At 41.8% G+C, this 23,113-nt stretch overlaps 1 protein-coding gene across 4 annotated transcripts in view; it reads right to left on the reverse strand.

Moving 5' to 3' along the window:
* The window catches only part of PDXK (pyridoxal kinase), a 282,079-nt gene that overhangs the window by 76,989 nt on the left and 181,977 nt on the right, over positions 1–23,113 (reverse strand). For 2 of the 4 annotated variants that reach the window (XM_030203777.1, XM_030203778.1), the window contains exons 9-10: positions 20,375–20,511; positions 18,411–18,466 (exon numbers count right to left, since the gene is read on the reverse strand). In XM_030203777.1, coding sequence (XP_030059637.1) covers positions 18,449–18,466; positions 20,375–20,511 — 155 coding nt within the window. In that variant the 3' untranslated portion in view covers positions 18,411–18,448. The remainder of the gene's footprint in view (positions 1–18,410; positions 18,467–20,374; positions 20,512–23,113) is intronic. The other 2 variants (XM_030203776.1, XM_030203775.1) reach the window with 1 other exon arrangement.

The following is a 23,113-nucleotide window of genomic DNA, read 5'->3' on the forward strand; positions in this document are numbered from 1 at the left end:
GAGGCAGAAACTAATTTACGGAAACAAATAACGATACTAGAGAACATGCATAAGAAAGACCCAACAGATAGCAAAAAAATAGAAGAAATACGCCAACTTAAAGCTCAACTTAATGAAATACAACTGGCGGATATAGCCGGACAGTTAGAACAAGTACAACAGGAGTATTATGAATTTGGAAATAAAACAAGCAGATTACTGGCTAATAAGCTTAAAAAACAGGCACAGCGTAATTATATACATGGCATACACAACCTCTCAGGGGAGCTAATAACACAAACAGAGGAAATGGCAGGGGTATTTTGGGATTTCTATAATCAGCTATATCAAGCAGAACATGATACATCAAGGGAGGACATGGAACAATACGTGCGGGACCTGGGGATGATTAGAGTGACGGGAAGGGAGCAGGAAGCTTTATCAAAGGCCATAACATTAGAAGAGATAGAAGAAGCAATAGCAGATTTACCAAACAACAAATCCCCTGGGCCGGATGGCTTCCCTTCTAGATTTTATAAAAGATTTGCAAAATACTAGCCCCTGTACTACTGAAAGCTATTGCCGCCTTCGAGGAGGCACAAGAGTTGCCATACTCATGGAGGATGGCTGAAGTGACCATACTCCTAAAGCCAGGTAAAGATCCGTTACAGTGTGGCTCCTACCGGCCAATATCTCTCCTGAACACGGACTATAAGATTTTTACTAAAATAATGGCACGCCGCCTACAGGAGGTAATGCCACAATTGGTACATGAAGACCAGGCTGGCTTCATTAGGGGACGCCAAACACATGACAATACTCGGACACTGTTACACATCATACAACAAATACAGGATGAAAAAACACCAACAATAATATTCTCGGTCGATGCTGAAAAGGCATTTGACCGTGTAGATTGGGAGTTTCTCTTTACAGTAATACGTCAGATAGGTATAGAGGGACGATTTATGACATGGCTGCGCCTATTATACACGAAACCGATGGCGGTATTAAAGATAAATGGGACGCATACTAACATATTAGAGTTGCACAGAGGCACAAGGCAAGGATGTGCAATTTCACCATTATTATTTGCATTATCAATCGAACCCCTAGCTAGGATAATACGGGCACACAAAGATATAAGGGGAGTAGTACGGGGGCAAAGGGAGCATAAAATAATGCTTTTTGCCGATGACGTTCTCCTGACATTAACTCATCCATCACAATCAATACAAGAGACAATGAAGGTGATGACAAACTATGGAAGGATCTCAGGATTTAAAATTAACATAAATAAATCAGAAATATTAAATCTCACAACGCCACCTAGGGAAGTACAAGAGATAACAGATAAGTTTCCGTTCACATGGGCAACTAAGTCAATTCGCTATCTAGGGATACAGATTACCCCGGAAATAGGGGGACTATATCAAGCAAATTATCCCAAAAAAGTCAAAGAACTGTTTGAGGAAGTGGATAGATGGGAAGGACTCACTATATCATGGCTGGGAAGAATCCATGCTATAAAAATGATACTCTTACCAAAGATATTATACTTGTTCATGGCCATCCCGATACCTATCCCACAAAAGTTCTTCCAACAACTAAATAGGAAAATGTTTGTCTACATCTGGAGGAAGCGACCCCCCAGGGTAAATAGGGATATGATGTTTCAGCTGCCCGTGGAGGGGGGAATGGGAGTACCAAATTTCCATTTATATTATCAGGCAGCCCAACTAAGAATATTAGCGGAATGGACTCCTAGAAACAATAAAAAATGGCTACACTGGGAACGTTCATGGTTGAGTACCCGCTATATAGGAGATATACTATGGAGGGAGGGGACTGAACTTATGTCTCTAACTAAAAGGGTACCAGTGGGGATTGGTCTCTTACTGGAGACATGGTTACGGATACGACGAAAGATGTTTCCGGAGAAAAGGGGACTGGGGTGGGGATCTCAGAGGGGAGAAGGGGACTGGGGTGGGGATCTCAGAGGGGAGAAGGGAAGGGGAGGGGAGAAGGGGACTGGGATGGGGGTGTTCAGAGGAGAGAAGGGGACTGGGGTGGGGGTCTCAGAAAGCGAAGGGGAGAAGGGGACTGTGGTGGGGGTGTTAAGAGGGGAGAAGGGGGCAGATCCTAGATGAAAGGGGGAGCGAGAGGGAGGGCAGACCCTGGATGGATGGGAGAGGGAGGGCAAATGGTGGATTGAAGGGACAGAGAGAAAGGGCAGGCAGTGGATGGAAGGGACGGCAGAGAGGGCAGACACTGGATGGCAGAGAGAGAGAGAGAGAGAGAGAGAGAGAGAGAGAGAGTGAAGACAGATGCTGGATGGAAGGAAGACGGTGAAAAGAAGATGAGGAAAGCAGAAACCAGAGACAACAAACTGTAAATAAAATATATTTTTTTGCTTTAGGATAAAGTATTGTAGATGTGTTAAATGTTTATAATAGAACATGTAAATAAGGTAATCTTTTTATTGGACTAATTTTAATACATTTTGACTAACTTTCGGAGAACAAAACCCCCTTCCTCAGGTCAGGATAGGATACTGTAACAGCACTATACTGTACTGACCCGAGGACGGAGGTTTTGGCCTCTGAAAGCTAAATGTATTAGTCCAATAAAATGGTATTATTTTACTTTCTATATTTGTTTTATTTCTATTTGTTAATTTGTAAAGTGGTGATTGGTACTTGTTAGGTTTTTTTTTCAAATTTACATCTGCTGTCTTTATATTTTGCACAGTACTAGGGGACAGTTTCTGTGGTGTTGCATTGTATGCAGAGTCTGGCATTGGGGGTTCAGTTTAATTTTTGTCTAAATAGAAAGTTTATGATTACTTATTCTATAGTGGATTAGGGTGTATCTCTGTGTGTGAAAAAGACATGTCTTTCAGTTGGCATTGACTGTGCAGGATCTATGATCTGTACTATTCTGTCTGGTTTCGTTTTACAATAGGTGAATTGATGTTCTAGTGCTCACTGTAGTGTTTAAGATGCTTTCCTTTTCCTTGTGTGACTCGTAGAAATGACTGCTTATGGTATGGTAGAATTGCTCTATAGGTCCTGAGTGTTTTGTATTCTCAGCATGCCTAGTACTGGATTGGGGGGGGGGGTGTTAAAAAATGACCGGCCCCGGGTGTCAACTACCCTAGGTACGCCACTGCGCCAGGTACAAAATAAGTACCTGTATAAAATATATAAACTGCTTTGACTGTAACCACAGAAAAGTGGTGCTATCAAATACCATCTTTTTCCCTATTTAACATGCCATTTCCCCACCACCCAATTAAAATCAAACTGCAGGCAGCCCTGAGAAGGTATATATGGACCCCAAACAATCAAACTTCTTCCTGAACTTGAAAGTTAATGTGGCATCCTGAAATTCCAGAGGAAATGCCTTGGGGTCATGTAACTGAAAGCAGTAGTTTTTGGTTCTTTAGTTCATTGTTCTACAATTGTTGGTGTGCATTTGATGTACTACCTGCAGAGACAGAAGAACGAAAGGTGCTATGCATGCACTATCATTCAGATATTGACAGACTTCTGATGCAGGCGCTATCGCCGAAACACGGTCATGTCGAGTCTTTTTAACACACTGACTTTTCTAAATAAAATTATATTTGTCTTTACACCTTTGATTCCTTGTTTTGTTGGACCTCACTTTTTTTGGTTTTGGCTGCTGCTCACCGTGAGAACTTGTTGCTCCGTTACTCCTGTTGTAATCTTAGTGCACCTCCATAATGAGTGTATAAAAGTGTTATCCTTTGCTCTACATTTCAGACACAATGGGCACTGGCATGCACCCTGAGAGATATGCTTGTACTTGGGTAAAATAGGCATGTAATAGTATCTTAAAGTGATTCTCCTGTAAGTCAAAGCTGTACACTATTTGGATAAATTTCAACAAAGGAAGTCGTGATTGATCTATCCCTAAATCTCTGCTCCATTTTTCAGTCTAGAGTTGAAATTCTTTAGCTGGATATAACTCAAACAAAGATGTCTGGGAGAACAAGAATGAAGTCTCTTGTCTATATCTTCCTTCAGAAGTTTCCTAAGTCTGTGCCTGAATTGTAAGTTTAACACTCGTTGGTCCAGCAAAGTCAAAGCTGACAATAAGCAAACTAATCTCCTGGCCAGATTTTAGAGTGCCTCTGCAAATCTGCATGACTATTTAGAGATGAGGTATGACCACCAAAGGTGGAGGGACCCTCAAAACCTACGTAAAAGTAGTACAGCAAAAAAGGAGTAGGGTGGTCTGGCTCTTTCAACAACCCAGGGACACGTATGTGGTTACAAAGTCTTTATTAATGGTCATTAAATGACTTGACACAGCAGCCGGTTTTGGCGCTTGTGCGCCTGCCTCAGGAGCAAAAAACATACAAAAGTCATACAACAATCATATAAAAGGGATCATGTTTTTAAAAAATCATGTATGAAAAAAATCATATAAAAACCTGAATCATGAGTAACACCATATATATCAAAGAGAAGATTAAAATACAAAACTTTATATATAATAAATGATAAAAATAAAAGTAATTAGGCATTTCAAAAACATATTACTTATATTAATATTGTGACATTTAAAATCAAACATAACATGTAAAAACATGTAAAAACCTTTGACGACTTTAAAAGGGCTGCATATAAACCTTTTAAGATCACATGTTTAAAACAGAATTTTTATTATTTTATATTTATTATTATTTATATAAATGTGCTCTAGACTGATAACGACTAACCTTATGATGTTCCAAAAGATTTGAGAGAAAAACAGATATTCTTGTGTAATAATAAAATAATGGGATTTCAACAATCCTATAAAGAGAACAGCATAGAGATATGGATGACACTTTTGAAATGTGGAGAAGAGACAAAAGGTGGAATAAAAATATGCATATGTACCTCATGAATAACTAAAAAGATACATACAGTGGGGGAAATAAGTATTTGATCCCTTGCTGATTTTGTAAGTTTGCCCACTGACAAAGACATGAGCAGCCCATAATTGAAGGGTAGGTTATTGGTAACAGTGAGAGATAGCACATCACAAATTAAATCCGGAAAATCACATTGTGGAAAGTATATGAATTTATTTGCATTCTGCAGAGGGAAATAAGTATTTGATCCCCCACCAACCAGTAAGAGATCTGGCCCCTACAGACCAGGTAGATGCTCCAAATCAACTCGTTACCTGCATGACAGACAGCTGTCGGCAATGGTCACCTGTATGAAAGACACCTGTCCACAGACTCAGTGAATCAGTCAGACTCTAACCTCTACAAAATGGCCAAGAGCAAGGAGCTGTCTAAGGATGTCAGGGACAAGATCATACACCTGCACAAGGCTGGAATGGGCTACAAAACCATCAGTAAGACGCTGGGCGAGAAGGAGACAACTGTTGGTGCCATAGTAAGAAAATGGAAGAAGTACAAAATGACTGTCAATCGACAAAGATCTGGGGCTCCACGCAAAATCTCACCTCGTGGGGTATCCTTGATCATGAGGAAGGTTAGAAATCAGCCTACAACTACAAGGGGGGAACTTGTCAATGATCTCAAGGCAGCTGGGACCACTGTCACCACGAAAACCATTGGTAACACATTACGACATAACGGATTGCAATCCTGCAGTGCCCGCAAGGTCCCCCTGCTCCGGAAGGCACATGTGACGGCCCGTCTGAAGTTTGCCAGTGAACACCTGGATGATGCCGAGAGTGATTGGGAGAAGGTGCTGTGGTCAGATGAGACAAAAATTGAGCTCTTTGGCATGAACTCAACTCGCCGTGTTTGGAGGAAGAGAAATGCTGCCTATGACCCAAAGAACACCGTCCCCACTGTCAAGCATGGAGGTGGAAATGTTATGTTTTGGGGGTGTTTCTCTGCTAAGGGCACAGGACTACTTCACCGCATCAATGGGAGAATGGATGGGTCCATGTACCGTACAATTCTGAGTGACAACCTCCTTCCCTCCGCCAGGGCCTTAAAAATGGGTCGTGGCTGGGTCTTCCAGCACGACAATGACCCAAAACATACAGCCAAGGCAACAAAGGAGTGGCTCAGGAAGAAGCACATTAGGGTCATGGAGTGGCCTAGCCAGTCACCAGACCTTAATCCCATTGAAAACTTATGGAGGGAGCTGAAGATGCGAGTTGCCAAGCGACAGCCCAGAACTCTTAATGATTTAGAGATGATCTGCAAAGAGGAGTGGACCAAAATTCCTCCTGACATGTGTGCAAACCTCATCATCAACTACAGAAGACGTCTGACCGCTGTGCTTGCCAACAAGGGTTTTGCCACCAAGTATTAGGTCTTGTTTGCCAGAGGGATTAAATACTTATTTCCCTCTGCAGAATGCAAATAAATTCATATACTTTCCACAATGTGATTTTCCGGATTTAATTTGTGATGTGCTATCTCTCACTGTTACCAATAACCTACCCTTCAATTATGGGCTGCTCATGTCTTTGTCAGTGGGCAAACTTACAAAATCAGCAAGGGATCAAATACTTATTTCCCCCACTGTATATATATATACCTCATGAATAACTAAAAAGAGATATATATATATATATATATATATAGAGAGAGAGAGAGAGAGAGAGAGAGAGAGAGAGAGAGAGAGAGAGAGAGAGAGAGAGAGAGAGAGAGAGAGATATGTACCCCACTAATAACTAAAAACTTATTTATGTAATATGAAAGTATAATTGTGAAATAAAAAATGAAAAAAAAATTAAAGAATAAGATATTAAATAAATGGTAAAAAAAAAATTGAAAATAATAAAAATAAAAACAGACAACTAATGTCACTGCTATTGGTGAAAAATAAAAAATGGACAGCCATCCCTGCTGTTTTTAAATGAGATGGACCTCAGGCAGCACAACAACAAAATCAGTATCACAACAGATGTCAGTATCAAAAAAACAACAAAGGATCTTGTCTCTGGATATAAAAAAATTTCAACGTTTCTTGGAAGGATCTGTTATGTTTTACTACTGATCTGAGTAGCGATACATAATTAAATGCCTCCGTTCTTAAGATATATGTCATGTTTCATTTTTACTTAATTTTTATTTTCTATTTATTTATTTTTTATTTTACCATTTATTTAATATCTTATTCTCAAATTTTTTTATTTTTTTTTATTTTTCATTTCACAATTATACTTTCATATTCTGTTTAATATGATGTATTATGAATTGTGAATATTACTAATCAGTAATAGAGGTACTGGGGGAGAGAAGGCATTTGGTGTAGCTGCACCAGAGTGACACAATGGAAGAAGCCTTTCCTGCTGGATTCAAAAGTGACCTGCTGTTGATTTACTACTGACATAGAGGGGCATAATCGAACGGGGCCGGCCATATCTGGGGCAGACTCCTTAAATGGGCGGAGCCGGCCATCTTTTCTTTCGATAATACGGTTGGGGCCGGCCAAATCTCGACATAAATGTTGAGATCGCCAGGTTTGAGATGGCCAACTTTGGTTTTCGCCCATAATGGAAACCGACGCCGGCCATCTCAGACCCGGCAAAATCCAAGCCACTTGGTCATGGGAGGGGTCAGCATTTGTAGTGCACTGGTCCCCCTGACATGCCAGGACACCAACCGGGCACCCTAGGGGACACTGCAGTGGACTTCAAAAATAGATCCCAGGTGCATAGCTCCCTTACCTTGTGTGCTGAGCCCCCCAAAACCCACTCCCCACAACTGTAAACCATTACCATAGCCCTTAGGGATGAAGGGGGGCACCTAGATGTGGGTACAGTAGGGTTTTGTTTTGGGGGGTGGGGTTGGAGAGCTCAATATTTACCACCACAAGTGTAACAGGTAGGGGGGGATGGGCCTGGGTCCACCTGCCTGAAGTGCACTACACCCACTAAAATTGTTCCAGGGACCTGCATACTGCTGTCAGGGAGCTGGGTATGACATTTGAGGCTGGCAAAAAATTTTTTTTTAATTATTTTTTTTTTTGGGTGGGAGGGGGTTGGTGACCACTGGGGGAGTAAGGGGAGGTCATCCCCAATTCCCTCCGGTGGTCATTTGGTCAGTTGAGGCTCCTTTTTGAAGCTTGGTCATGAAAAAAAAGGGGACTAAGTAAAGCTGGCGAAATGCTCGTCAAGGCCGGCTTTCTTTTTTCCATTATCGGGCGAAGCCGGCCATCTTGTGAGCACGCCCCCATCCTGCCTTCATCACCCTACCGACACGCCCCCTTGAAGTCTGGCCGGCTTCATGACGGAAAGCAGTTGAAGCCAGCCAAAATCGGCTTTCGATTATACCGATTTGGCCGACTTCAGGAGATCGCCGGCCATCTCCCGATTTGTGTCAGAAGATAGCCGGTGATCTCCTTCGAAAATAAGCTGGATAGTGTCACCCTCCCCACCTCAAGGATTTTAAATTGCCCCGCCCTTGCATCACCCTAGCTCCACCTCAGCCCCAAACATCTGAGTCACTGACAGTCTATGTCAATAAGCAAATTCTGCACTTGACTCTTTAGTGACATAATTTAACATTGAAGCTGCATTTCACAAACCTCTGCTCACACTTCAAAGTTAGCCACAAGCTCATCACAATAAACCTCACTATCGAGGTCAAGGATATATAGTGCCCATTTTAGCTGTGTCTGTATCAAATTTTATTTAGCTTCTTAATTCTTCCATTTTTCAACTGTGTGTGTGATTGATCATTTTAACATGACAGTCATACATGCTGGATATAACAGGCCAGACTGTGCACCCAGTGCTTTCAATTGCAGTTGCAGGCTCAACAGTTCCTTTTGCCTCAGTGCAGTAGCTGCAATGAAGTCTTGCACTATTGTAAATTTATGGCCACTCACTGCTAGCGATGGTTGCCATCATTCTGCTTGTAAAATTACCTGAACCTATGAATGCCAGAACAGCTTTGCCACTACAGGTCTTGGGTGTGTTCGTATCCCACATCTACTAGCTGGAACTCTATGGGCCCTTACTATTTCCAGAGCTAGTGAGAAGAAGAGATTAAATTATTTAGGCAGCAAATTCTCTAGGTACTTGATCATGTTTTTTCCCTTATGACCTTCTACAAGGCCTAATAGCCAGATGCTGTTCTTGCAGCTCCAATTGGGAAGATCCTCCAGGCCACTATGCTGTATCATGGTAGTATTCTACAGTATTGGCTACTGCCTACTCTCCAATTTATGAAAACTCACACCTAGCTGTTTGATTCAGTTCTGCAATGCCTGTACCTGCTGTGCAAACGTCTACAAATCATACTTAATATCCCCATAGTCATTGAGTTGTTTTTGCATCATAGCTTTAATACTCAAAAGTTTCTCCATCATAGGGCTCAAGGTCACTGCTTGATCTTTACATATAATACCTTTCTCTGGTGTTGGGGTGGGGGATCTACTTTATGCCATTTTAGGCCAAATATCAATATAAAAGCAGATTCACCCTTGCTTGCTTGCCATCATTCTACAACTGTCTCACAGCAGGAAGAAATAGTGATTCTTGAGTGTGGAATGGTACCTTTTAAGGGTGCCTCACTGTAGATGAAACAGTTTAAGCAGCATCGCTCGCTGCTTCCCAGGCCAGGCCAGCAATGCGAATGCCCCCACCCATCTTGATCAATTAAAGGATGGTGTAACACAAAACAAATTTAGCCTGATCACCTCTAGAATTCTGAACTTCAGCAAATGCTAGCCACAGTCTTTGAAATTCTATACTATTTTTGACGAATTAATCCCTATAGCCTGCAAACATCTCAGAAAAAGGAAATGATTAATAGTGTTAAAGGGAGAGGAAACATCTAAAAGAACTAACAATGCTGAGTTATTTTCTGAACTATGTAGGTATTTCCTTTTTTTAACATTTATTACATTTTTAACAAAATAATACAGGAATAATTTCTTTACAGAAAACTATTTTGAGGACAAACAGACACACAAAAGTGCAACAATTTAAAGAAGAAAAAACAGAAATTTCTTAACAAATCATTCAAAGTCCACAAGGTTTGGGAGTCCAAGAGATCAAACAGTTTAAAGAAATGTTAACCAAGAGATGAAACAGTAAGAAATATTAACCAAGGCTAACAATAAAAGGAAATAAGTCCTACAAGCGAGAGGTAACAATACTCCTAGATGGGTATAGGTAAACAACAGTGCTACTCAAACTGCTTTCACAAGGTGAGACTGAGCTAAACCACCTGCTTCTACAACCTTGTTACTCAAATACATCACTAGTTGAGAAGGTTCAAAAAAAATAAACATGGAAACTTAAGCACAAAAAGCTCTAAACACTAGGGGCGCAGAAGCCAAAATTGCTTCCCATGCCACTGAGAGTCCTTAGCTATGTCAGAAAACATTCTTAAATTACAGGAAAGAAATGGGGAATTTCTATAGCAGAAATACAATCACAAAAGCCAGTCCCTATAAGGATCTAAGGCCAGTGTCACCACAAGAATAGTAGGTATAACCAGTTCTTCTCTTGAAGATTCTAGAAAACTCTAAGCTATCTTGAGAAATTGGTGGCAAAATGTCTTGACCTTCATTATCAGAGTAAGCATCTCACCTCCGGCAACCTCCAGCAAGCCATCCCTGGATGACAAACCTCGAACCACAAAAGCATCCATTGTAAAAGGAGATGCAATAGAGGTAGGTGAAGCCACTGCCACAACAGTGTTTGACTTCCCTCTCTTCTTTTTTGCAGACATAGTTCCAGGAAAGGCGCTCAAGAAGTAGCATCCTCCCCCTAGGATGCCATCTTGGACATGTAGATATTTTCTGACACTCTCAGAAAATGAAAACATAACAGCTTCAATCAGTAGTTTACTCGATAACCACTCTGGTTACTTTCAAGGATTCTGTGATCTTCAAGAAATCTACTAGATTGCACAGAACAGTTTTCTCAACAATCTTTGCCAACACCGGAAAGTTGGACACTACTCTACTGCTTGATCCAATAAGAGAAACAGCAGCAAGCTTAAGCTGTGTAGGATAACTGCCAGAAGACAGTAAATGATTAAAAATTACAATGAAAACGGACAGCAACAAGTGCTTTGACTTTACTTAGGAGCCATGGTCAGAATTCTTAACTCACTTCTGTTGACAACTTGTATGAGAGACTAAAGAGCTAGTCAAACTACCCTGAGCTCCAGAAGACCGATTGGCCAGGACAAGTCCACATGCCCTGGCAACACACTCTCCAACCATGTGAGTTGGCATCTATCATTAACACTATCCATTTGGGCAAGTACTGGCTTACTCCCTGAAGCAGACTGCAAGGCTGTAGCCACCAGCTCATGCTGACCTTCGTCTGATCTATCCATGATATTCAACACTTGAGACCCTGCATAATGGCTGATGAATGGTTGAATGTGAGCCTAATGTGACAGCTTGAGATCCAAGGTCACTGCCATGGATCCTAGAACTTTCAGCCAGCCCAAAATAAACCGTTCCTATATCGGTTTTGAATTTTGCTTCTAAGAATTCCAGTTCTTCAGTGGAAACAAAAGTGCTTTTGGTCAAACTGATCATCCATCCATGTGACAGATGAAGCTGAACTACCTGAGCCTTGGCTTTCTCAGATTCTTTCAGAGTAGGAGCTTGGATAAGCCAGTCATCTAAATATGGGTGTACTGTGATATCTTGTCAATGAAGATATGCCACAATCACAATTATTACCTTGGAGAAGTTTCTGGGAGCTGTTGCTAACCCAAAAGGCATTGCCCAGATCTAGAAATGCTCTCCCAGAATTGCAAATCTCAGGATTCTCTAATATGGCAGCCATATGCAGGTACGTTTCTTGGCAGTTTAATGGAGAAACTCTCCTGGTCTCACAGAATCAATCACCAATCTTAAGGTTACATCCTGACATTCTTGATCTTTAAGGCATGGTTTTACTCCTTTAAGATCCAAAATTGGATGAAAAGTTACCTCTTTCTTTGGGACAACAAAGGAGATTAAATATTTTCCTGTCCCTCTTTTGTTTTGAGGAGCTGGCACCATGGCTCCTAAATCTAAAAGATTTTGAAGCAAGATGAGAAAATTCCACTTTGTAACTATGGAATTATTGTGTTTTATTATCTCCAGAGCACACTGTTTGAATGCAATTTGGGTCAGAAACTTCAACATGCGACTACTGATCTGTTCCCGAGAACTGTGGACTCAAACTGAGTTGATCTCACGGCTCCAGTAGAATGAGGACCCTGGAACTTCCTTTTTTGTATCTGTTTGATAAGAAGTATTAGAGGCTTGAATTTCTGAACAGTGACAAGATACTGATTTTACTGGACTATGTTTTTTGGCCCCTCTAAATCTTTGTTGTGAAGAGCCCTACTTTGAAGGTGGCCTGGGTCTGTTTTCAGGCAACTTTTGTGGTTTGGTATTACCCAAATCTTTGACAAATTTCTCCATATCTTCACCAAAGAGAAGTTTACCTCTAAAGGGAAGTCTGCTGAGATGAGGTTTTGAGGCATTACTGGTGCTGGGCAAACTTCTACGGTCTACGCCCTGATTGTGACTGAATAGATATGGATGGGCTGGAATGTAAATTTTAAGGGGTTTGACATTAGCTTTAGAACTAAAGCCCATCTCGCCCGCTTGTATCTTACCCTCCACTATCCAAACTGCACTGGAGTCAAGTACAAAACTGCATACGCCACCTCCTTCTCTTTCCTTGAGACTCAGTTTTGGAACTCTTTACCAAGGTCCATCAAAACCACTGCAGATCATCCGACATTCTGGAAATCACTGAAGACCATGTTATTCCGGAAAGCCTACCCTGCTGGCTCTCACAGTGACTCCACTGCAGGAAGCCAACCAAACTGAAGACATTTGGACGTATTCCCTTCCCTAACAGCTTGCCCTCTATCGCTCTGCCTACCTATTTATCAGGTTTAAGATTGTATTTATATTCCCTTCCTTTATCTCTCTGTTCCTTCTACCCTCTCAGTTCTCATTGCATTTATTTTAATGGTTCATTGTAAGCCGCTTTGAGGCTGCAAAACTGCGGCAAAGGCGGGGTATAAATGATCAAAATAAATAAATAAATAAATAAACTTAGTTCAAGAACAGTGCTGGGCAGACTTCTACAGTCTGTGCCCTGAGAATGGCAAGGACAAATCAAACTCGGGTATAAAGTATGACATACCATGTAAAATGAGTTTATCTTGTTGGGCAGACTGGATGGACCGTACAGGCTTTATCTGCCATCATTTACTATGTTACTATGAGGCACTATCTGCAGAACAGTTCCATAATCAGAGAAGCCTGTAGGAAGAGACAAGCTAGTGCCATTCCCTTTGCATAAGTTTCTAACGAAATCATGAAGTGCATCTGCTATATAGGCCAAGCTTCTTTCCAAATTAAAGGTAACCAATGAACTTTGTTCCGCTTCTTAAAAAAAAAGTATCTGAACTCTGTTCTACGTAGAGAAGACAGGTTCTTGATACATAAGCAGTACAAACTAATACTTGAAGGCTCAGAGCTGCTTCATCAAAGATTACAGATGGAATGGTCATTAAATGATAAAGAGTTTGCCATGTGGAAAAAGGAAGATAATCTACAAGATTACTTGTCATCATTAAATAAAGAACAGGATAGGCTGGTGATGGATGAAATTAATAAATCATTGCTTGAATGCAGTAACATTAGATGAGGTAGAGAATACTAGATGAACATAAGGTTAAATCTTGTCTACTCAGTCTTGTTCCTGTTGGATATTTGTTATGAAGAAGTTAGTACTGTTACAAAAATTTTAGTGAATGCTTCCTCAACACAGTTATCTTTATCTTCTGTTTTAAAACACGCTATAATTCAGCCTATTTTTAAAGTTGAGAATGAGGACAAACTGCCCCGTACTTTCCCATCTTATCACTCAGTCTCATAAATACTATTTGTGGGAAAATTTATTGAGAAATTTGTCCATTGCGTTGTTGGATTTTATTGAAATGTCAGGAATATTAAGTACCCAACAATTTTGTAAGTCCCATAGTAATGAAACTGTATTGGTTTCTTTACTTAATGACATTCAACGTGGTCTAGATAAAGGAAATGATGTTCTTTTAATTTTATTAGACAGCAGCGTTTGATACTGTAAGCCATCAATTGTTATTAAAAAGATTTGGAAAACTGGGAATTGGGAAGACAGACAAAAAAGAAGCAACCCAAGCTAATGCTGTTTATTGGGATGGTCAGCTTTCTGATTCTGTGATTCTCACTAGTGGACTTCCACAAGGTTCAGTACTATCACCACTATTTTTTAATTTGTATTTATCTCCTGTGGTTGCTAATACAGAAAAATGTGGGCTCTCTTGTCATCCCTTATGCTGTTGATATACAATAATGGATGGAGATTGGTGAAGTCCAGCATATAGGTTTAATTAAATTGGATCAGTGTTTGCAGGAACTTTATAATTGGTTCCAAAAAGCAGAATTAAAGCTTAATTTGGATAAGACATACTATATGTGGTTTTGAGAGAAAATAGTATTTTGGGGTTGTCTCCTTCTAGAACTGGTATTCCCCCAACTTAAAAAAAATCAGTAACTTGGAATTTGGGAGTTTTGATAGTGATTTGGCATGTTTCATTCATTACATTGAACTTCCTGCTCATAATTCCAACCGAGGAACCAGGGACTTTCTCCTTATTCATTAACCCAAATGTAAGAAAATCTAATATAATAATTCGCACCTCCAACGTTCTGAAGCTGACTCTGTGGCAGCGTAGCAGTGAAGCCGTGTAGTATTCGTAGGGTTCGTAATCGCCCGCCCTCGAAACAAAGGCGACGTCAGAAGAAGAGACCAACCACAGGCAATCGCAATCGCTGTCAGTGCCCCGCTCTCTGAGGGCAGGGAAGGCTGCATGGTAATGTGACGTCAGAAGGAGAAGGGACCAACTACAGGCAATCGCGCTCGCTCTCACTGCCCCGCCCTCGGAGGGAAGGGAAGGCTGCATAGTAACGCCACGACCAGAGAACCACGATGGCGGGAAGCACACAAACCGCGTGACAGGAAAGTTGAACTGCGAGATATGGACAGTGCACTACAAATGCTGGCCCCCTACCACGACCAAATGCCTTGGATTTGGCCAGGTTTCAGATGGCTGGCATCAGTTTCCATTATTGGTGAAAACCGATGCTGGCCATCTCAAACCCGGCCATCTCTGACATTTGGCCGGCCCCAACTGTATTCCCATGACCAAATGCCTTGGATTTGGTTGGGTTTGAGATGGCCGGCATAGGTTTCCATTATCGTCGAAAACCGATGCCGGCCATCTCAAACCCGGCCATCTCTGACATTTGGCCGGCCCCAACCGTATTATTGAAACGAAAGATGGCTGGCCATCTTTTTCGATAATATGGTTCGGGACCGCTCTTCACGGTGCCGGCCATATAGATGGCCGGCGCCGTTCGATAATGCCCCTCCACGTGCATCTCTCTCTTCCACTCTCTGAAAATGAACTCCAAGGTACCGACAAAGGAAGAGGCAAGTGGAGAGCCCTTAAAAACATTAATGGCAGAAGGTCATTACCTTGCTAGTGCCCGTTTCATTTCAATGAGAAACAGGCTTTTTTTTACTAGTTATATACAAAATCGGTCCTTTCAGCTGACTTTTTGTATCAATGTACTAAGTGGTAGAATTCATTACCAAAAACATCAAAGGTATCGCAGATTATACGAGTTTCTGGAAATCACTAAATACCTTTCTTTTTAAAAAGTTCTTACTACATAAAAACGAATTTGAATCCAATCTTATACGGTCTTTGAATATTTCTGTATACCTTTATTAACACAAACTGAAATTTAATCAATCGTTCTGTAACATTGTGAAACAATTCACATGTTTTTCTGTTTTGACTTAAAAGATTTATCGTAAAATACATTATGCTTAATTGCAGTCAACTGCACTAATATTTGTATCTGTAAGCCACATTGATCCTAAACATTGGGAAAATGTGAGATATAAATGTCAAAATAAATAAATAAAATATGGCTGCTAGACTTTAATTTATAAAACAATCATATGTACAACCAGCTCTTACCATCATAATGGCAATCAAAACCCTGGGTTCTCCTGAGAACAGCCTGCTTAAGGAAACTGACCATGGGCGCCCGATATAAGAGGCTTGGGGAGGCTAAGCCTCCCCTGCTGCAGCAGGATGGATCAGCTGTGGAGTCCCGCTGCTCTGGGGGGTTTAAATTGTTGATTTACCTCCATCCTCACAGCAGGAGCTGCAGTGAAAGCCCGTCTCTAGCCTTGTGTAACCAGTTGTAGAAATTGGTTTATGGTTTAATTTGTTTACCTTACTGCTGAGAGAGCGGGGGGGGGGGGGGGGGGGGGGCGGTGTTGGCTGGAGGTGTCCTGGGTTGCCAGGGAGATATTTAACGAGGATGACTTCCTGACCTGCACATGAGCAGTTCATACCAAAGAGACTTGCACTGACACCCAAGGACAGATAGCAGCAGAATCGGATACTGGGCCAGCATGATTAGAAAAAGTCACCAGACAACAAAGGTAGAAAATATCATTTTATTTTCATTATAGTGTTTGGAATATGTCCACTTTGAGAATCAGGTGCTTAACATTAAAAGTTTATATTTATTTACTTATTTATGGCATTTTATCCCACATTAAACATGAATTAGGGTGTTTTGTGGCTCTACATGAGAATTGTGATGATATGATCCCTTGTTTCATATTGTTGACGGTCTGCATTTTCCGTATGAGTGGTATATTGGTGTATTAGGTTCTGCCCAGTGTAATATTTATGGTACACTAAGGTTCTGAGTGTGTTTTTGCACAAAGTTGTGCATAGTGTTTTGCAGTTAAACGATTGTGGTTAGAATATGCTTTGAGCAACCACTTTATTCTTTGACATATGATACATATCTAATATCTAACTTTAATAAAATGTATTAATTGTGACTTATTTATTTTTTCTGTGTGTTATCAGACAATTACGGATTTAAGCTCCACCCCTGGCCCCACCCCTAACCCCACCCCCTTTAGCCTCCCCAAACAGTTGGGCCACCGACCGCCTATGAAACTGACTTTTGAACAGTTCTCTGTGAGGAGGGAAGGTAATTATGCTGTTTAAGCTGCTCTAATCATGCAGCCAGCTCTGATAAATCATGAAGCAGAATGAGTTCGGATGTCTCTTTTTTTTCTTTTGAGTAGAAAAGAAAATTGCTGTAGAAATATAGCAGTGGAGGGGTGTGAGGGAAAAAGAGTAGAAATTCTCAGACTCCTCTAAGATGTTCCTTAAGGCTGCACAGTGCACTTATAGGGAACAGCTCACAAGTCTATAATCCCTGTCTCCATCTTCTGTCTGATGGATACAACCTAGAAGTTCTGGATTGGTCTGGTAAGGATGCTAAGGAAATAGATGTTAGAGCTGCAGCTCCAAAGTTCCTACAAAGAATTCAAGAAAGGGAAAGGGGAAGGGCATGGGGCTTGATATACCGCCTTTCTGTGGTTTTTGTAACTGCATTCAATGCGGTTTACATAGTATATACAGGTACTTATTTGTACCTGGGGCAATGGCGGATTAAGTGACTTGCCAAGAGTCACAAGGAGCTGCAGTGGGAACTGAACCCAGTTCCCCAGGATCAGAGTCCGCTGCACTAACCACTAGGCTACTCCTCCTTCTCAGATCATCCATAATCACATTAGCTTTCCTCATATATGGTGGAATCCTCAGTACACACACACAGTAACACAGTAAATGATGGCAAATAAAGACCTGTACAGTCCATCCAGTCTGCCCAACAAGATAAACTCATTTTACATGGTATGTGATACTTTATATGTATACCTGAGTTTGATTTATCCTTGCCATTCTCAGGGCACAGACTATAGATATCTGCCCAGCACTGTTTTTGTGCTAAAAGTTCTGAAGCTAATGTCAAAGCCCCTTAAAATTTACATTCCAGCCCATCCATATCTAGTCAGTCACGATCAGGGAATAGACCATAGAAGTCATGCCCAACACATGCTCCTGGGCATGTGATTCATAGCTTTCTTTTCAAATGCCCAGGAGCTTCAGAATAGGCGGAGACAAAGGGGATATCCCAGGAAAGTAGTCAGAACAGCATATAAGAGAGCTGCCAATGTTCATTGGCATTGGCTCCTTAGGGATAAACCAAGACAAGAAGAGGAAAGACTGACATGAGTATTGTCATACTCCACACAATCTAAGAGAGTTAGACAAATTATTCAGAAGCATTGGCCATTGTTAACTTTACATGGAATTACTGAGCCACCCTGATTTGCTTATAAAAGAGGGAAAACTTGGTAGAAATATTAACTAATAGTTATGAGTTACAGAAGGACAATCAACAATCTCATACCAAAGAAACGGGGCATGACAAGTGTGGTAGATGTGTATATTGTAGTTTTGCATGGATTACCTCAACAGTAATTAATCCAAAAACAGGGGGACATTTTACCTGAGATCCTCAACAGATTGTAACACCACTCAAGTTGTCTATGGTATCAAGTGCCCCTGTAATAAATGGTACATAGGGCAAAGTAATTGTTTAGCACGTTCGCTTTACCCTCATCACTCTTCCACATAGCCATTCTCATTATCTTTCAGTCTTGCAAAAACTAGCAAATCTCCTTGTTCCCGCTGCCTATGTATTTTTTGGTTAATATATTGTGTTAAATACTTATGTTTCTTTTATTACTGCAATATTTGTTTTGCTGTACACTACTTTGCTGTCTGTCATAATGAAGAGCAGTCTATCAAATGCAAAAATAAATAAATAAATAAATATGCTGTTGAAGTCTGTGAAGGTAATATAGACATTCCTTTTGTGTTCTAAACCTGGGCTCAGCTGGTCAGTTATCCCTAGGGCTTCATCACAGGCCCAGAACCTGAGCCACTTAATTAATTAGGAGGACAAGAATTAGCAAATGTTAAAGCAGGAAAGAAATCTAGAAGTAATAATCTCAAATGAATATTGAAGGTTACCAATCTGTGAAATAAAGCAACAAAACATGAGGAACTATCACCAAGAAAATGGAGGTAATACAGAGACCGTTTGATAACAGGAGATAGCATGAGCCTATCTGGCTCACTCTGTGGGCTGAAGCCAGTAGGCAAAGCTTGTCACCCTATCAATTTAATTGTTTTGGGTGTACCAAGATGGAGGCAGCTGCATTAGGGAGAAATAAAACCTCCTTGGGTGGAGACTAGCTTCAGCTTTCTGACATCATGCCATCTCCTGTTCTCAAACCTCCTTGTTTGAAACCAACATCTTGAGCACTGTGTTTGGTTCCATTTCTTGCCAAAGTCATTGAGAGGGTGGAATCAGTTCAGTGAAGGCCTACTAAAATGGTAGTTCTGAAATGCACACCCAATTTTAGAAAGACTGAAGACATTCAAAATATACTTCCTGGAAAAAAGGCAGTACAAGAGTATGTAAAAAGTATTCAAACAGTGAATTTAATAAATTACAGAAAAGTGCAATTTTCCATACCAAAAAGATATTCAAGGGCAAGGGGTAATGATTTAAGATGGAGGAAAGATGGCTCACAGGGAATACTTGTTTGCTGTAAGGGTGATATATGTCAGGAACAACATACCAAAAGAGATGGGAGAAACCAATACTATGACAGAATTTAAGCTTACTTGGAACATATATGGAAGACAGTGATAACAGCAGGGATGAGAGACATATGGGTAGCAGATGCTGTTAGTTTTCATTCAATATAGAAACTCGTATACTTTATCTAGAAATGGAAAGACAACACAACTGACTTGGGTAGGAAACACTGCAGACTGTCATGCTTGTACAGCAGACAGTGGGCTATATCCTTAGCTTAAGCTATCTAGTCATGATCAATTAGACACTTTGGGTTTGCCAATTGGTCCTTATCTGCCATCATCTATGTTACGATATTGAGACACACTGTTTTGTTAAATTAATTGAACAAGGGGTTTAGAATCCTGGAAAAAAGAATTCTAGTTCTTACAACACCTATCTCAGAAAGGAGTCAGGAACCAAGGCTCTACCTACCTTAACTATATGAGAAAAGAATAAACTTGGGCCCCAATATTCAAAAGCACTGATCTAACTGAATATCAGCGGGGTATTCCACCTAAGTCCATGGATAGTTGGCAATATACAGCTGCTATTCAGACAGCTGTGTGATTTAATTTAGGACAGCAAAAAGGCTGTCCTAAATTAAACCATACAGCTATATGGATAGAGGCTGCCTGTCAGTGTTCTCCAGCGCTGAACATATGTAATCTATTTAAACATCACAGCTGATATTTTAAAAAAAACAAAACAAAACACATTGACCATGGGGTTTAAATACTGACCAATAGGGTCCCAGATCATACTTTGTTTTTCCAAAACAGTAATCTACCTACAAATTATCAAATTCTTGGAATTTACCTCACCTTAAGGTTATTAGGATATTGATGAGTCCAGGCAAGGAGCATGGCAGCAAACAAATCTCCTGTGCCAACAAAAACAGCATCCACCTTGGGTATCTCCATGCGAATTCTCTCTGTCATTATGGTGCCGTTCACGTTAGCTGAAGGATGAAAGGAAGGCATAGGCCCCCAAAAACAAACAAAACTACAGATTACATGCAGTTCCTCCAGCTAAGCTGCATCACTGTACATAACAAAATACAGCACTTAAAGAAATGAATATACCACATGTAGACCTTTAAAAATATACTTTATAGGTTGCACTGACAGCAAAGAACAAAAGAGTAGATTTTCAAAAGCACTTATCCGGTTAGCAGATGCTGCTAACTGGATAAGTATCGGTGAGAGGGATATTCAGCAGCATCACCCAGACAATGCTGTTGTATATTTCCTCTGACTTGGCACTATCTGAGCAATCCCATATACATCACATTGCATTCTGGAGTTGGGGTCCTTCTGGGAGTGATGGCCGCAACAGGCAGGAGATATGAAAAATGTTTTAAAATGTTAAAATGTGTTATGTATAAGTTTATTTAATACTAGTATAAAAGGCCCGTTTCGGTAGGCAATGAAACGGGCGCTAGCAAGGTAATCCCCCCCCCCCCCCCGCAGTGTCCTTCCTGTCTCCCCTGCCCCCCTGCAGCCACCCATTTGGTCTCAGAACCCCCTCCCCACCAACCCTCCTCTGCCCCTGCAGCCATGCATGTGCAGCAGCCCTCCTCTCCCCCTGCCCCCCCTGCAGCCACCCATGTCCAGCAAACCTCCTCTCCCCCTGCAGGCACCCATGTCCAACGACCCTCCTCTCCTTTCCCCTTGCCCCCCCTGTAGCCACCCATGTCCAGCGACCCACCTCTCTTCCCTGCCCCCCCTGCAGCCACCCATGTCCAGTGACGCGCCGGGGGGAGGGTCTTGGGTGATGCGTTGGGGGGGGGGGGGTAGGGGCTTGGGTGTTGCGCCGGGGCGGAGGGGCTTGGCTGTTGCGCCGAGGGGGGAGCACTGAGAGCTGATTGGTAGGCAGGGGAGGAGTAGGGAAACACGCTTACTCCTCCCCCTGCTTGGCTCGCGGTTTTGCAGGGCAGGGGCTTGGGTGTTGCGCCGAGGGGGGGCACTGACAGCTGTTTCCCAGGCAGGGGGAGGAGTAGCCTCCCCTTGCCTTGGAATCAGCTGTCAGTGACATCACTGATGCAGTGCATTCTAAACTGCCTAGCAGACCACCTCCGAGGAAGCCATGGTCCCAGGCACATTAGAACGTTGGAGGTGAGAATTATTATATAGGATGGCTGGAGTGTCTTTAGCTTATGCTGAGTGTTTGTCTTGTGTTGTTTTATGCTGTAGCGGTTCCTTCTGACTAAGCAATTTGCAAAACTCTGCATGAGTTAAGGAAACGCCTTTGTGGTTTTAAGAAAATAGGCTACTGCAAAAAAATTTTCTGTAACAAAATAACACCCAAGAGAGGAAGTGACGTCACCGTCGGGGATGGAAGCCTGAATCCAGAGCTCCGTCGGGGCAGTGAAGAAATAAGCGCTATTTCCTGGTTCCCTAACCCCCGAGATTGGTGGTTTTGAGGTGAAAGATATAGAGAAGTAATGGCGACACGAAAGCGGCTGGAAAAATTCAAGTTCGCCGCGGCACAGAAAAACGAGGCGGCGAACACGAGCCGCTCCCAGCAGAAAGCTCACAACAAAATGGCCGCCGCGGATTCTGGCTCCGAAACGGAGGACCCAACAGATCAACTAGAAAGTGATACCGAGCTGACTAAACAAGAGGTAGCGAGGTGGTTTAAAGCCTTAAAGGCTGAAATGTCGGCGGTTCGGAAAACTATCCGTGAGGCGGTCACAGATATCCAAAAAGAGGTGAGAGAGATTGGAGGACGGGTGGAGCAGGTGGAAGAAGGGCTGGAGCACGTGGAGGGAGAAATGGAGGGCCTGCGTACTGCTCTCACGATCGTGCAAGCTGAAAAAGCAAAATTGCAATTACAGGTGGAAGATCTGGAAAATCGCTCCAGAAGGAATAATTTGAGATTCAAAGGGGTCCCGGAAACGGACCAGAATAAAGACTGTGCACAGGTGATTCGTGAAATTTGTGCCAGAATATTGGATATAAATTCTGAGGGGCAGACTAATATGGAGGAGTCTGAAATAAGATTTGATCGGGTACATCGAAGTCTGGGGCCCAGGAGAGACCAGCAACCCAGGGACATTGTTGTATGCTTTAAAGACTATACTATCAAAGACAAGATCTGGAAGAAAGCCAGATCCCAGGGGGAGTTACTCTGGGACAATAAAAAAATTCTGGTGTTTCAAGACTTAGCGCTGGGCACTCTTCAGAGGCGTAGAGAATTCAAAGACTTAACCACATATCTCCAGCAGTCTAATTTCAGATATAGATGGATCTTCCCTTTTGGCCTCCAGTTTACAGCGGAAGGTATCACCAGACGAGTGGTTACGCTGGGAGAGGCTTGGAAGGTACTTACAGAGCTGGGATATACAAATCTGCCTCCGGCAGCTTCGGAGGGGAGATCAAGTATAACAGCAAAGATAAAAAAAGAGTCATCCTGGCATAAAGTGCGCCCACGAAGAGAGAATACTTCACAGCTATCAACAGAGGAGAAAGTACCTTGAATGGACACGAGAGATACTCAGGATTTCAGTTACCTCAAAGGTTTCATGGGGTTTTGTTAAGAAAAAGATGTTATGCAGTTGG

This window comes from Microcaecilia unicolor, chromosome 5 (genome assembly GCF_901765095.1).
Source record: "Microcaecilia unicolor chromosome 5, aMicUni1.1, whole genome shotgun sequence".
In the NCBI taxonomy this organism is placed as follows: Eukaryota; Metazoa; Chordata; class Amphibia; order Gymnophiona; family Siphonopidae; genus Microcaecilia; species Microcaecilia unicolor.